Raw genomic sequence first — 16,876 nt, 5'->3', positions numbered from 1 at the left:
TACGCTCGCGTCAAGCACAAAAAATAGACTCGACGCCGAAACGATCGCTGCACAGCGTTTACCTTATTTTCATGGTGTGAAGAAATATTGAATTTGTATGATAGTGGAGTTTTGGGGAGAAATAAATGGGGTCACAACTTCCACCAGATAAACCGAATTTTGGAGGTCTATTTCCTTGTTTTCAATTAAGCATGAAATGAGAGAACTCTTCCGTGGGCCCCAGGTTTGTAGCAGATAGATTTTAGCAATTATCCTGCACATTGGATGTAGTCACTTCAAAAACATTTCAATTAGGGCTGAATGATTTGGTTAAAATATATATTTCCGGTTTATTTTTCATTTCTTTATAGATATTGCAACTGGATTTACAATATTATTTCTTTCAATCAAACTTGAGTTCAAAATTTACTGCCAGAGTAAAGTATTGCCACATCGATACCATATCAAAATATCAACTGCCCTGTAATCTAATTCAAAGATGAGAACTCAAAGATATGAATTGCTTCCAACAAGTGTTTTCTTACAATATTTTTTATTTGCTTGGGCCACAGAACAATCCAACATAGTTCAATTATCACAAAAGATTTGACTGTTAGGTTTAATGAATAAAGCAATTAAAATAATAAAGAAATTCCAATAAGAAAAATAACATATCTGTAAACAATTTCTGACACTTAAATGTGTCTGGGGCAGCATCAAAATATTGCACATTCTGCAATCAAGTTAGGTCTCTCAGTTCTCTTCTGTAAACAATCTGCAATAAGTAAATGATGATATAATATATCATCATTTACTGATATCCAGAATATAAAAGCTATCTCGTAATAAAGTAATAGAAAAAGAAATATAAATGTAACACAAAACATTCTGATTGGTCAGCATGAATAACGGCATGAATTTGTGAAACCATGACACGTTGCAACTCGGGTCAAAGGTGTTGCATAATAAGTCACAGCCTCTGGGGTTTGCTAATCGAGTTGTTTCAAAATGCGATTTCGATGTGAATTTGATTTATTATTCAGCCCTAATTTCAATCAAATCTGTGTTTGAGGAAGCTTGTTCTTATAAATTAAACATCCTTCATATATCATTTGAACTCTTAATAGCTCTTCTTAATCTAAGAGGGAACATTTTTTACTTAATAGATAAAAAGAGGATTTTACTGCATGACTTAAAACAGGATCAAATTCATGTATCCATCATTAGTTGAACTGTGGATCAGTTATTTTTCCCTCTGAAATCTACATCTTTAAACTACCTGCTCTTAAGTGCATCATAGGCTGGAATATATAAACAGAAGAAGAATCACTGAAAACACTAAGTAAGGCATTGATGCAGAGCCCTTATTAACATATTAATACATTTTACATTTTGTGCTTCTTGGCATTTTTTCAGCATTTCTAGCTTTGGGTGTTATTTTTTTTATAAATGAAATGTTTTTTGTTAGCACTTTTTGTTTTGTCCAGAGGAGCATGAAGCTCACACCAGCACATGATCCAATATAATTTGGAATCCGTGCTCAACCATAACAGCTGCTGGTGTCTGTCGTCTGAGAAGCCAGATCTCCACTTTTAGCAAGCACTTTTGTGCAGTTTGTTTCCCTCTATTGGTCAACTACTTTTTAGGTTGAAAAGGTGGGAGGCAGGTGCTGTCTGCAATCCTCTGCCTGAGTGCATGAGAGGCGGCTGTCACATCTGTTTACTCAGATGGAAACAATGGAACCGTTGCAGCAGAGGTTGGGGATGAAAAGAAAATCAGAAAATGACCCGTCGACATTGCTGAATACTCAAACAACGGCAGATCAGAGTCTGATGCTGCGACAACAGAAGAGATGTACCAGGAGAAATAGAGGGCACAGAGGACTCAGCGCTTCCGAGACTGAACACTGCACATGGAGCCAACAACTGCCTTATTCATATATAAGAGACACACAACAGGAGGTTGTCATAGGTGGCCCGTGGCCTAGCAGTGAGAAGGACATTGCAGATTAAAAGCGTGTGCTACACACATGAAGGATTGTAATTTTAAACGTTGATATACACAAGGACAGCAGAGAGCAAAAGGTTAGATAAGCAGCTTGTAAATGAGGAGTTACAAGTTTGATCTCTGCACCGGCAACATAAATCTGAGTGGGAGCAATGACTGCCACTTCCCAGTTACCCTACCCCCCCCCCCCTCCCCCGCTGAAGTTTGAATAATATTATGCTCATACTCAGGTTAATCATTTTTTGTTGTGTTATTTCTTGATAAAGGTTTACATGCTCTAATGTTCAGAAAACAGGTATTCGTCATTCTGTCCATTGCTGCTGCTCCTCCTGATTGTGATTGCATCGGTCAGAACACTGACGACGTGTTTCCTGAACGTCAGGCGCTTCAGGAGCAGTGTTTTCTGTGGAGAAGTATTTTTTTGGCAATAAAATACTTCTGATACTGTTTCTGATTTACAGCAGAAACTGTTTTTGAATTTGAAGACCTTTTACACAAAAAAAAATCTCTGCAACAAACTAGATGAGAGGGAAAAACTGAAAAAGAACATAGTATGTCTCCTACAAATAAGTAAAAGAATGGATGAAAAGAAAAGGCTCTGTAGACCTAAGTTCATTGCATGGATTTACACAAAAAGTCAGCCATTGGGTTTTAAAACCTTCATCAAGGCAAATGTTCGGGGTCCAAAACACAGCCCACTTCCAGCACATAATGAAAGTCATAAGTCACATGAATTGTGGGCTTTGTAGAAGCAAACTCTCTCCGATACAATACTACAGAAGAAACATTGTTGCACAGTTAAGTCTAATTTGTGTTTTCCTTGATGTTGGTTCGAGTCTAAATGTTGTGCTGTGTTCTGTGTGTTTTCCAGGTGGCTGTGACAGGGGCACCCCGGGGCAGGACCCATGAGGAGTCATAGAAGATGCTCACAGCCTGGGCGCTTCTGCTCTTCTTAGCCATGTGGGTGAGAAGCACCTCCGGTGGCCCGCTCTCCTTCAGAATAGGTAAACTATGAGACTGACATACAGTTTAGAGAGACAGGCAAAAACTTCTGCCTGCACATGTTGATCCTGAAAGTCTGCTTTTCTTATTGGTGCAGAGATGATGCATTTTTTTCAGGAAATGAATGGGAATAGAATATTTTTCATTTTCAGTTTAATACAAAAATCTGTGAAAAAATTGATCAATTTAAATTGTTCATATTTAATTTAATTTCAGGCCATGACACAATAGACATTCATTCCACCCAGTCAGTTTGGGGAGACCGATTTTCTGAAAACTTTGTTACTGTGCAAACATTTTACTGCATAATCTTAATATTAGCTTCAACCTCAATACTCAAATGCTTCGTAATCTATTTGTGCACATCAGGTCAAAGTCAGTGCACAGTTCACTGACACATTAACGTTTAAAGCATTAGTTATATTAAATCAAGACTCATCGTTGGATTGTTTCAAATACAGTGTAATAGCTTTAATTTAGTGCTAAATAATGTATTTGTTATGCTTGAGCTTTTTCTACAATACTACGGACACAAAGTTCGGAAAGAAACCACTGTGATATCCTGCTTGAGGAAAGAGTGACAGATCGGTGGACCAAGGTTGAGTCTGACTAGACTCTGTATCTGAGAGGCCATGGTTCAAAAGTCCCATAACCTGCCAGAGTCTGCTGCCAACCAATGGGAGCTGTTCCTTCTTGTTATTATTCTTCTACAGTCAGCAGGTCTCTGACTCCCTGTCACTAGCTCGCTGTCTAAAGGTTTGACTGACTGCCTCTTTATTTATGCAAAGACCCCCAGTCCTGGGTGGGAAGCTTTCTCTGGGTATGTCTGTGTGTGTTTATAATAATATATGGATACTGTATGTAGACACAGATAGGAAGTAAAGGTAAAGATGGAGAATGAGACTGATTCTACAGCTCACAGACTGTGTGGTGACTGAATGACTTTAAATCTTCAGCATGGCTGTCAACTTCCTGAAACAGAGGAGAGTGGAATTTTCTCTCGTCTGCCTCTTGTGTCTGAGTAATTACACAAACAGTGCTCTCCAACAGGAAACTCTGTTAAACCATGTTTGTTGTCGCCATCAATCACTTTCTTCTTTACTCTGTAATCGTTCCTCCTAACACCGAATCTCATTTGTTCTGGCGTATGAGAAACTTTTCTTGGATCCTTTTCTTTCACCACATTTAAAGTTACTGCAGCTTATTCCCCCTCTCCAGTCATTGCCGTCTGACGTAAAATGCTTTGCTTTCAGTGGGACGCAGAGAAATTGCAACATTTTACACTCTTGTATAGTAATCATGTTAACTTGCGTCGCTTAAATGTCCCACAATCCATAACAATGACAAAACAGTCACCGTGATTATTGTAAGGAAATTATATCCTTCAAGCAAAACCAAACAGTGAATCACAAACATGTTGAGTGGGAGCAGAAGTGGCATTTTAATAGTCGGAACAAAAATCATGAAACTATTAAAAACCAATAGTTTGCCTTTGTGAAACCAGCCTCATCTGGGGTGAAGGATTCAGCTCTCGATATGACAAAAACTACATTGCGCACTTTCTGGAGAAATGAGATGGAGTGATGATGAAAAAAAAGTTGAAACGCGAGAAGTCCCAGTTTTACAAACTCGTGAATGCATATTGGAACTCTAGTGCAGCCTGCTTCTGATCTTTCCCTGACAAAACGGAGCCGGTTCAAACTGCCGTCTTTCTTACCTTTGAAGATATTTCTCTGTAGCATTTTTTCTCTCTCCTGTCTGCTCCCGGTCTCCCGGCTCTGCCACGACACAGCTACAGTTAGCAGAATCCTCGGTGGTTTGGCGTCCGATGCCCCAAACGATCTTCTGTGCTTTCTTAAAACAACACAGTTTGGGAGTTTACTGTATCAACATGCCTGATCGCAGAAGAACTCTTTTCTCTTCCTTGTGAATATTGTCGGATAAAGAAGAAACAGCTGTGTGTCTCTGCTCTCTCTCTCTGAATTCTCTACCACCCTTCACCTGACTGTACAAAAGCATTGCCGCAGTTTGTGCTGTTTAATGTTTACCTCAGTCATGTTGCATGGATAATTAGGTGCTTGGCCCATTTTTTCCCTTTCCTTCTAATATCATCTGAGCGCAGCACACATCTCTTTGACAGTGTAGTTTCAGTGTGTGTGTCCGAACAGACACACACACACACACAAGCGCAAGCAAACACACACCACCACAAACTCGCTGCCATTTGCGTTCTCGGAGATGGTATTTACATGGCAGTCCCTCGTGTGCTGCCTGGCTGGTATAATGTCACTGTCTGGCTTTCTCTGAATGTGTCAGGGCCAAAAAGAACCTCCCACCCCTGCCACGTTCCTCTGCCAGGACCGGCCAGCAACCGGCAGCAAGTGCAGTGTAGGTGAACTTCCCTTCGTCTTCTGCTGTGTTATTTCTCTTGCAAATGAATTCAGCCAAATTAAGGTACGCCTGCGTGCCATCTAATTGACCTTCTCATTGGGATGATGAGCTACATGTAAAAGGTGACTTCAATGGCATTTTTTCATTGCATCAGGGGAACAGTGTGTAGGCTGCCTGTGTTGTTGGAGGCTGGAGTATAATGAAAGATTAATTGCATGGATACTGACCTTAGAAAATGTAAATAGTTTAAATTTGGTTCAGTTTTGCATTTAATAAGGCAAACCACACAGACTGATGCTTTAATTAATCTTGAACCACATAGTTCAGGAGATGAGATCACAGGGAAGGATACACAAATGTTCATCAAGGTAAAATCCTCTCACAAACTGTTAAGAAGGAACATTAGAAGACCTCGTCAGACCGCAGTACATAAGTAAAACATTTAAACCTGAGAAGATTCGGCATAATATTACATGAAAAAGCCTGTTCACCACCATATGGTGCTGCTTGTTGTTGTGGGTAGTATTCCCTCATTAGCTAAGTGAAAGAGCGTCTGCCTTCAACAACCCGCTGCTTGTGTTAACTCGGATAAATCATTTTCCAAAATGTGCATAATCACTGCTATAAGATGATGTCTGTTTATTTACTGTAATTCAGGGATTGAAAATTGTAGGAAAACCATATGACCCTTCATTAGATCGAGATAGATAAACACTGCAGAGTCCTCACTCTCCACTCGTGCAGTTCGATATCAGTATATAAAAGCCAATTATATGTGATTCGTAAATCAAAGAGAGTAGGAGGGTTCAGAGGAGATGGATAGTTTAGTGTCTCATAGCCTCTATTGAAATGAGCATAGCAGGAGCAGAGCAGGATGATATAAATGTTTTAAAAACATTTTCAACTATTTTCATAAGATTTCATTGCCTCTTCTCAGTTTAGTGACTCTTGATTCACTGTATTAATCAGTGTCACTCTCACATAAGGTTCTCTTATCTCTCTGAAGCCCTCAGACTCTCTTTTAGAACCGTTTAATGCCACCATCAATCACATCACACATTTTTCAGTCAATGGTGAAAAAATACAGACACTGTTGTTGTAGAGGTAGCTAGGTTGTTTTATTCTGCAGAACAACTCACACATCTTCAGGCGCCAGTGTAATGCCGGTCACTATGAGCCTCATAGTACACATATATAAACTAAAAAGCAAACAAGAACACAAGGACTGCTTCATTTGACAGGGTCTGACTAAGTCCACCTTATTGTCCACTTCAGCAGTAGGACAATTGAAGGCTGACCATATATTCAGTCACACCACCAATTGTAACCACTAGGATGCAAACAAGATGCCCATGATGTTCCTGATCTTAGATAAGGAACTTATACAATAATTATAATATATCTGCACTGCATGTACTATTGATTATACCAATTATTTCTAAATCTAAAGATAATTTTTGTGAAACTAAGTCTTCACAAAAATTAATCTCATCTTACAAAAGCATGACAATAGCGAAAAGCAAAGGGCAGCAGTTTGAGGTATGTTATGTTAAAGTTGCTCCACCATCATGTTTTACGGCTTAAATCACTGCAGGATAATAACGAGAAGTTGAAAGAGAAATCTAATTTCCAAGGTTCCTGATCCATAAACATACACCAGTCTCAAATACATTGAATCTTACGGCTTATTAATTAAGATAACTGGTAATTGATCAGTACTCAGAATCGGCTGATACCAAAAGCCCAGTATCAGTACTGGTAAATAGACTGAAACATTTGAATCGGTGCATCCCTGTGCCAAATTTAGCTGTTGGCACCCACTGGGTTTGGGCTCACTCAAGTGCTGAGTAATTCCCCTGGCAGGTTTCCTTTAGCTCACCTTCAATGTGCTGTTCTGTGATACAACAAGACGGCGAGCTAGGGATTTTCCTTTTCAGAGCATGTGTGGTCCCTCTTAAAGCAGAGTATGGATTCATATCGATTGTTATGGAAATCGGTTGTAAGCTGCGCACAATATCACCAGCCCCTGCATGTTTGGTTGTTCATAATGGATTTATAAGCCAAAATCCACCAAAGTCATGTTAACGTCCTAAAGCAGCTTTTTCCTGTTGCTCAAAATTTATGATCAAGAAATGTTGTCTGGCTCGCTCCACTGCCGCCTTTGGAAAAGAAAATATCAATAATAAACATAATTAAATAGGCTTTTAAAGGGTGATGGCACATGTTCAAAAGCCTTTTTTTATTGATTACCATTTATCCTAGTTCAAGGACATGTATGCATTGTCAATACACAAGTGTTAAGTAGCAATGAGTTATGGAAAGTGTGACAGGGGAATATAGTGAAACAGATATTTTGCTGCCACTAACATTTTTTTGAATGATGTCTTTTTATGAGCCCCTCTGGGATAAGTCGAGAGTCTGTTGGTATTTTCATCATTGAGTCAGTCATTAATTTCTCTATCCAGTGTCACAGTGGCAACGGGGCCAGTAGAGAAGCCCACACATTAGTTATCTTCTAAACAAGCCAGTTGGGAGAGCTTGTCCCTCCAGTATGCCCTGGGTTTGCCTCATGGTGTCCTCCCAGTTATATACCTCCAGGGTAAGAGGCCCGGGGCGTCAAAGGTTTACCTCGAAGTCATCAACCTGCTCCTCTTAATTGTGAGGAAGCAATAGCTTCAACCCGGTCATCTCAACAATAAAAACTCCACTCGCATGGATTGGATTAAATATCATGTTAACTCTCTGTACCCATCCCTGCTCTCATTTCCCAAAACCTGACTACAGATAGTGTGTATCTCCTCTTAGACTACGCTGCATTGTTCCTTAGTCAACCTGCATCTACAGTAGCCAGAGCAAAACTGTATGTTTGTATTAGCGTGACATGTTATTTACATTCATCGCGTCACGTCAGGTCTGAAAGAGCCTGAAGATAATAGAATTCCCTGTACAATCCTGGCATTTACACTTTCATCAGATTTCCCATACACTCATAAATAATGTATAAAATATAATGTGAACTATCCATGACATTATTAGCAGGGACAGTGTTTATAGTCATTGTTATCTGTCAATAAAAAAGTAAAGTGCATTCATTGCTGTCATACTAAATGTCACACCAGGTTACTGTCAACACTATAATGCAGTGAATTATTTATGGTTATAATATATTGTTTGAAATAGTAACATTTCGTATTCAATGATTTAGATTTTATTTTAGCAGATAAGTCAACGTACAATTGTTTTAAATGCTAATCTGCTCTGCTTTTTGACAGAACATTTGGAGTGTTTTATGTTCAGCATGTTATTATTGTATCAGCTTCTCCAACATCTGACAAGCAGTTTGTTAATTTACCATTAGATTAATGAAACTTGCATCAGTTTGGGAAGGCCTCATTAATTATATCATCAGTTAACAATTAACTTATTTATGTAAAAAATCTCCAGTAAAGTTTGGCGCCTAAAAACCAAAACAACATTAAAGCTTAAAATCCAACTTCAGACTTGTATTGTATCTAAACACTAGGGCGCACATGCTGTATGAAACCTGTTGGTGTCCCCTCAAACACCCACTCTGCAGGAGACCCAGCTCGAGGCTTGTTAAACACAAAATTTACAGCTGTCTTTACACAGAAAAAAAACCTCTTACCGAGCATCCCTGAAATACAGAGGGAGCGCCAACCAGACGAGCTCCACAGGAAGAAGTCAGACAAACCTTTGCTCCCTTTTCCACACTCAGTCTGAAAACACGACAGAGGATTCTCCGAGTGCTAAATTCAATTGGCTGCACTCTGGCGGCGGCAGAGGCTGCTCCAGCGTGTGCCATCTCTACCGAGCTTCGCGGGACTGGCAGCACTGGATCTGTTAGTCAAGTTTGTTGTGAGATAGATGTAAAGCCAAGAAGCACTGAGCATGATGGAGTGCTTCACGCTCGAGGGGGCCTCTCTCTCTAGTAAATACAGTGGAGCTATGTTCTTCCCCCGTGGCTGCAATCTTAAATAAAACTTTGAGTCGTGGCCACTGGGGAAGTCCTGATAACTGCGTAGTTCACTCCGACATGACACTACTTCTACCAAGGAGGTTGTGTTTTCAGCCCTCTCCATTTCCTTGTTGGTTGGTTGGTTTGTAGGAGGAAGATGTTAAAACTCCAGAATGGAACATAGGCCAAGAAAGAATCCTTTGAATGTTGTCTCAGATCCCCACAATGGGGCAGATCCAGGAATTTGTTTAATTTGTCCACATACAAAAAAAAATGTAATCAATGAAATCTGATGAAAAGAGTCATGTTTGGGGGACATATTTTCGGGAGTGTGTGCATGTTGGTGCAGATCCTAATACAAATCTAGATCTAGTGGGGTTAATTTGTTCGTCAGCTCAATAGAGAATCATTTACTGAACAGATTTCCACAAAAATTGGTGGAAGGATGAAATCTGTGCCAAGAAAGAATCTTCCATAAGCGCATACATTTTCATGCGCTTATGGATAGGAGGCGGATAAAGGAAAACATTTTCTGACATTTTGACCAACTTCCAAGGGAAAAATCCTGGGAACTTGATGGAAACATCAGGCATATATTGCGAGACTGATATATTTGTGTCTATGTTGGTTCGTCTTAGTTTGATTTAAGAAGACTGTTATGGCTTGGCGAAGGTGTGAGCTCTACTGGGTGCCACTATAGTTACAGATAATTTTCAGTTAAATATTCCAACAATATTCATGCATGCCTCTTGGTATAGCAAAGTTTAGGCACGTTCAGTATTAAGTTTAGCCCAGAAAACAAAAAGGATGAAATATTGCTATCTTGGCTGTTCAGCATGAAAGTCTGCATGCCCATCAACGTACCTGAGGGCAAGATACTTCCTCCCCTGGTTGAGTGCTGGACATAGATCATGTGTTGCAAAAAAATTCAGTAGGAACAACATTTCTAAGGACACTGGACTGCTCTGTGTGCAAACTTTACTTACTCACTAAGGGCATGTATTGGCTGGATCAGCGAAATTGCAGCCCACAGGTAGGGTGTAATAGCGTAATTAGCCCCGCTGAGCTAATATCCAGAAGTCAGAAGCACCATACTGTTAATTCCCTCGACTTGGCCTCCTCCATGCTCCCGGTGACTTATTTTTTGGTTGAATCATTGTGCCCTTGCCTCCAGCCATGTTCATTCTGCCCGCATACACTCATACTTCAGTTGGTATCCTGAAACTCATTTAACTCACTGCCACTGTTCCTGGAAGGGCAGAGGAGATAGCATGTCGGGGGGGGGGCGCAGAGTTAATAACTGTGAGGGAACTGTCCAGTGTTGTTTTGAAATATCCTCTGAATTATAGCCTCAGTTCCTCTGTAAGGGACACATGATTATTTTATGAATGGAGACGAAAGCAGAGACTGATGCTCAGCTGAGGAACCACGTGAGTAGACTACATGATTAATGTCCCTAATTTTAATTACCCAGCCATGTGCTCTGTGAGTCACCGGGGTTAATGACAATCAGACAAATGTTCTCGCAGACCTGAAGCTACAGGGCACATCTGAGTTAAATCCACTTTTTTAGGTGACCACCTGTTTGCAGAGCCAACTGTCCAGTTCTCTCTGTTTCACTCAGATGCCAGCGATGGTAATGAGGTCATAATCAGAAAGAAAAGGGAGCTTAATCACAGGACAGTGTGTGCCCGGAGGCGACCATGCCTCTTTCATACAGGACTTGTCATCTAACAGTCTGATTTAGAGGTTTCTGGTGTTAAATAACGTGTTTTTTGAGTTGAATGCCGCCCGTACCTATGACTAAACTCAAATCTGAACCTCGGGCCCAGGCTGAAAGGGGCAGAGCTTATGATAAATCTCTAAGGTTTTAATTACCAGGGCAGGTGCTGGGACCAATCGTTTAGTTAATGGCAGGAGTGGCAGATAGGAGTGATGTTATGCAATTATGCACACTACTTTCCCCCCGCGCTTACTCCATAAATTATTCAGTAAATCTGATAAAGTCGCGGAGCACAGGCATGTGGCGCGCGTGCTCTTTGATTCAATCACACACTCCGACACACACATACACACACACGCACACACATACAAACACAAATCGCACTCTCCTGAAATTAATGAATCCCCACTGGGATTGACAAAGACAAATTTAAATTAATGTTTGTTCATTTGCCCATGCACATGTACACATCATCTATAAGGGTAAACTAACCTCAGTCACTCACAAACATGAAAACATTGTTTTTTAAATTATTAACAACTAATAACAAGCTGCAGGGTGATGTTTGCTGATGTGTAATGGAGCTTGCCTCATGCTGAGACGCAAGGCACAAGCTTAGTTATAATATAAAATGGTCTGAGAAGAGAACACAAGCGTTATTATTGAATGTTTTATAGTCCAGGGACGGTGTGGAGTGAAGGTCATTGTACAGCAGCACCATAGCTGAAGTTTAAATGGGCTGAAGTAAACACTTGTGCAGAGGTGTCCCATTATTTTTATTACCCAATAATGGATATGGATATAATCAGGGTGTTCATTCATTTCACCCCAATTTCAACCAACTCCCCTTTCACCTGCCTCGGCAGCACACTCCTGTATCAGCTGCATGTCGCCCAGAAGGCCACAGCCTGACCATTTCCCTTTTATTCTGGCTCCCTGTCAATTTCCAAATCCAGCTGAAGATCTTGAGGTTACTGTTCAAGGCCTGCATGAACAGGTATCTACCTGCATAGGTGAGCTATAGTTTTCTCGTTCTGCTGCATGCTGGGTAAGTAATCTGTAGTAACTGGCATTTAATGCTGTACAACCAGTGCCTGGACCCGATCCCATCCCCAGCAGTCTCAGTGGCCATATTACCAGTTAACTATAAACTATAGAATATATATATATATATGGTAAAGTATAAGAACCACATTAGTCAACTGAGAACATTAAGACATTACTAACATAACAACTAAATAAGCTACAATTAAGTAAGGGTACTCAACAGTTCTGTGAACAATCATACTATCCCTCTCACCGATCACTACAATACTTGTATGCCACCACTACTACTACTACTACTACTAGAATACTACTAGAATGTGGTATCTACAGGAAAAGACTAAGGCAATTTTACCCTTATATATTTGTATTCATCCCACATTTGCACCTCAGGACGCTGCATCTCCCAGACAAGGACATCAATTTCCTCTGAGCAGAAGCTAGTATTGTGCGTTGCATCTTGACTCAACTCATCCATTACAGTCAGTGTATCGTGGAGCAAGCCCCTGTTTTTTAAAGGGAACTAAAGGAGATGATTTGATTAGTTATGATTGATGCCAACCAGACACGTTTTGTAATTCACCTGTTTTACACCTGGAGCGTGTGTGCGCCACTGCTGTACCCACAACAATGGACTCTTGGATGATAAAAAAAATAGTGCCGCGGCCAGTTGTGCAAGCTTGTGGCGGTGCCTGCGCTTCTGCCTTGATTTGTGAAAATATAACCATAAATGCTGAAAACGCTGCGCTTTTCCTCCTGTGGAGAACGATTGACTCTTGGCAGCTAGCAGGGAAAAAGAGGCAGCCTTTGTTGACTGGGTTTTGATGAGGGCAGAACAACACAACATCAATCCCAGGTAGACAGACATGCATACACTGGCTCATGCATACGCAGTTTATGTGAACGTTCACAGGGGCAGGGATTTTCTCTCCCCCTCGCTCTCATCCTCTCTCTGGCCCTCTCTCTGTCTGGGTTATTTTCAACTATGCTGCCATTAAACTTTAACTTCCCTGATGCCCTCTCATTTAGCTGCTTGTTACTCTGCTATAATGATAAGGTCTTTATGCTCAGATGGCTGCAGCAGCTGGTGCAATATGCTCTGTGTATACATCCCTTGGCCACGTCGCTGCCTAGGAAAAAACAGCACTCTCTTTATAATTAGTTATTTTGTGTGTTTAAAGAAATTTTCAATGCTATCGTTTTCACATATTGCAATTACAATAGCAATAACTCATCCTTCCTATAATTATGTGTAGTGTAAGTAAGATGAGTAAGTCAACGTTTGTGTAAGAAATTAAGTGAATATACTGATCTAACTGTTTACCCATATATCCTATTCAGAAATAGACAAAATAGCTAGCATCTAAATTGTGCTACCTTTTAAATAGGAAGTATTGATAGGCCTTTATTTAATACTGCAGGTACAGAAGGATCAGGATGACAGGGTGATTGTGATGTTGACGATTGGGCTGGCTCACAGGTTCATTCTTAAGTGCAGGCAGGTACACAACCAATCACAAATGCACACACATACACAACTGAGACCATATCCTTTTTTTTGTCCTTCTTCCAGCACCTTCGCTATAGGGTTAAAGAAGATCACAAATACTGTAGCTGTCATTACAGGGAAATGTCCCCGCCCAATTCATTTCAGATAAGAGGCTCTCTCTCACAGAAACAAACACACACATACACACAAAGGCACTTACTTGCAGCACATATTTGTCCTTGCCACAAGAGAAGCAAGTCTGTTTTACAGGCAGAGACGCATGCATGGCTCTACAGACCAGATTGATGGCAGCTATGTTGAAGCTAATGGGTGTGCGCTTGGATCATCACAGACAGTCGGTATGGGATTTGGTCGATTACGGCAGAAAAAACGAGATTAGAAGACTGGCCTTATATATATCCTGTGTGCTGTGACCAGGAAGTTTCATTGATCTGTCATAGCAGTCGTATTTCTCTCTTTGTTTTCTTCGAGTCACTTAGGTCTCTTGAGGGCGGAGAGACAGTGCAGAGGGAAATTTATATTCTTCCATCGTAGAGTCTAAATCCTTTTTTCCCCCTTTCCCTCATTTCTTTCCTCCCCCCCTCCCTCCCAATTTAGGATTAGCCGGCTCCTCTAGCACTGCGGTGCTCGTCACTGTTGACCTGCAGAGGGTAAAGATTGTCATGTGTCTCCTCTGATACATATGGAGTCACCAGCTGCTGATTTTCATGTGACAGTGAGCAGCTTCATAAAGGTTTACTGTAACTTGCAGGGTCCAAGCCCCCCCCCCCCCCCCCCCCCCCCCTCCAAACCTCTGCAACAACAGGACCATAATCTTCCTCTGGGTCTTGTGAGGGTGGATGAGAGCGTTGTAATCCCCAGTTCATCTGATTGTTCACTATATTGTAAAACCATTTTTGGCCCAGTGTTGCCACTAACTGAAATCCGTTACTTAAATACAATAATTTGAAAATCGTTGATTCCTTACAACATTTACACATCTGATGGGTTCAAACCCAAAATGTATTGTAATTTTATTTTTGGTTTGTATTGAATTTATATAACATGACAATAAAAGGAGGGCAGATACTTGTATTGAGGTCAGCTTTATCTGGATCATTATCTTAATCCGCACCAAATTTCCCTTCCTCACACATTTTCTAAACAGCCCTGATCTCTGCAGTATTTCTTAAAATTTTTAAATAATGTTTCAAATTAATTCTCCGTGGCCCATTCTCCATCTCTCAGCCAAGTTTAAAAAAAATCGGTTCAGTGGTTTTTGTGTATTCCAGACATAAAAGCAGATAAACAGAAATGAAAACCTCCTTGCTGGAGGTAATCAAATTTGTTGTTGAGCGTGCACACTTGTTCTAAAATTCTATTATTTTCAACCACTATTTCTTTTCAGTCTTCCTATTTGCACAGGGTACATTTAGTTATTGACGTGCCAAGGCCATTACTTGAATGTTTTAAAGTCGCTTCAGGCTATTTTAGAGCCTTCGAAATGAGTGTTGGTCCAACAACATGACAACACAAAGTAACAACAGTGTCCTGAGTAATCTTGTTTCATGGATGGTAATGTTGGAAATGATTCAAAGTCAACCACTCAAACGGATCTGCAGACATCAGCCTGTCAGTCTTCTTGGTGTATTTAGTGAATTTGTTTTTAAGTATTTGATGGCTGGAATGCTTTCTGTGAAGAAAAAAAGAAAAAACGAGAGCATGAAAGTCGGTAATAAACAGTCAATTTATATTTTACACTATTAGCTTAACTTAACAAAAACCTTTTTCAGTATAAATAAACAGCTGTAGTCATCTGTTAACTGTGTGCATCGGCCTCTCATATAACCAGGTGGTGAATTAGCACACCGATTTGGTGCCTATGCCCCAGTGTCAAATGCCTTTCTTCTCTCATCCATCCATTTTATACCTGCATGAGCAAACTATCCACACGCACTCCTCACACATGCACACACGGAGACCTCTCTCCCACCGCTGACATACACACTCCTCCCTTGTCAGCCTATCCTGCCAGTCCCACTCCATTATGCCACATCTTTCATCACGACTCAGTGAAGAGTTTGGCGAGTCCTCAGAACCCCCTCCCAGCTGCTGCCAGGCCCCCCTGCCATTGCACGCAGTTGGCGTTGTCATCTGCAGCTGTCACCCGCGCCTTGAGCACCACCTCTGGCTGCACAGATGACCGATAAATGCAAAAGTTTGCTCTCGCGCCTACCTGCGACTGTGTGCTAACACTAATCCATGCGCTCACCTGCACACATGTCCACATCCATCCTCCTCTCCGAGTGTACATCTGTGGCATTACCTGCTGTTTTATATGAAATTCATTGCCATGTTTTTACGGTTAATTTACCTGGCCCTTCTCCGGGAAGGTAAGAGTTTGGCAGCTTGCCTAATGGCTAGCTAACCCTGGGAGGGACTTGTAGGTGTCTGGTTCCCAGCTCCCAGTACCAGATATTCTGTGTCTAGTTGGGAGGATACAGGAAACAATGGAGCTCACGACTGATAGTTTGTTCACGACTTATTTCAGTGATTCCACTCACTCAGGTCAGACGGATCCATCCTTCTCTCCGAGTTTACATCTGTGGCATTACCTGCTGTTTTATATGAAATTCATTGCCATGTTTTTACGGTTTATTTACCCGGCCCTTCTCCAGGAAGGTAAGATATTAGCTGCTTGCCTAATGGCTAGCTAACCCTGGGAGGGACTAGTAGTTGACTAGTTCCCAACTCCAGCTACCAGATATTCTGTGTCTGGTTGGGAGGATACAGGGAACAATGGAGCTCACGACTGATAGTTTGTTCAGCATTTATTTCAGTGATTCCACTCACTCAGGTCAGACGGCTCCATAAGATGGAGGGAAAGCATTTGGGTCACGGGGATGTTGGTGTTGAGGCGTGAAAGCTGCGGTTGCTGTAAGCAGCACAACAGCTTATTAAAAAAAAAAAAAAAAAGAAGATCTTTGGCCGTCTTTTTGTGGCGTGAAAAGGTTCCCATTCAGACGAGCCTCTGTGTTGCCTAGTTACGACATTATGTTTAGTGTTCGTAATTGTGTGTCTACGTGGGGAAATGTCAATTTGAAAAGAGAGTCACAAAAGAAAATAACTGAATAATAATGAAAGGACTCCAATTTTAAAACTGTATTCACGTTGAAGGTTAGAGGAAAGCAAAGCTAAAGGCAATGATAATAAAAAAGGGGGGTAATGGAAAAAGACTGGAGGTTGTTTTTAATGTGATCAGCCG

General features: G+C 40.9%; 1 protein-coding gene across 1 annotated transcript in view; it reads left to right on the top strand.

Annotated features, from left to right (window-relative positions):
• Positions 1-2,908: 2,908 nt before the first annotated feature.
• grik4 (glutamate receptor, ionotropic, kainate 4) overlaps positions 2,909-16,876 on the top strand; it is a 161,647-nt gene continuing 147,679 nt past the window's right edge. The window contains exon 1 of the mRNA XM_062386081.1: positions 2,909-2,990. Coding sequence (XP_062242065.1) covers positions 2,909-2,990 — 82 coding nt within the window. The remainder of the gene's footprint in view (positions 2,991-16,876) is intronic.

This window comes from Platichthys flesus, chromosome 4 (assembly GCF_949316205.1).
Source record: "Platichthys flesus chromosome 4, fPlaFle2.1, whole genome shotgun sequence".
In the NCBI taxonomy this organism is placed as follows: domain Eukaryota; kingdom Metazoa; phylum Chordata; class Actinopteri; order Pleuronectiformes; family Pleuronectidae; genus Platichthys; species Platichthys flesus.
Note: the sequence above shows the minus strand (reverse complement) of the source record. Positions and strands in the feature narration are given on the sequence as shown.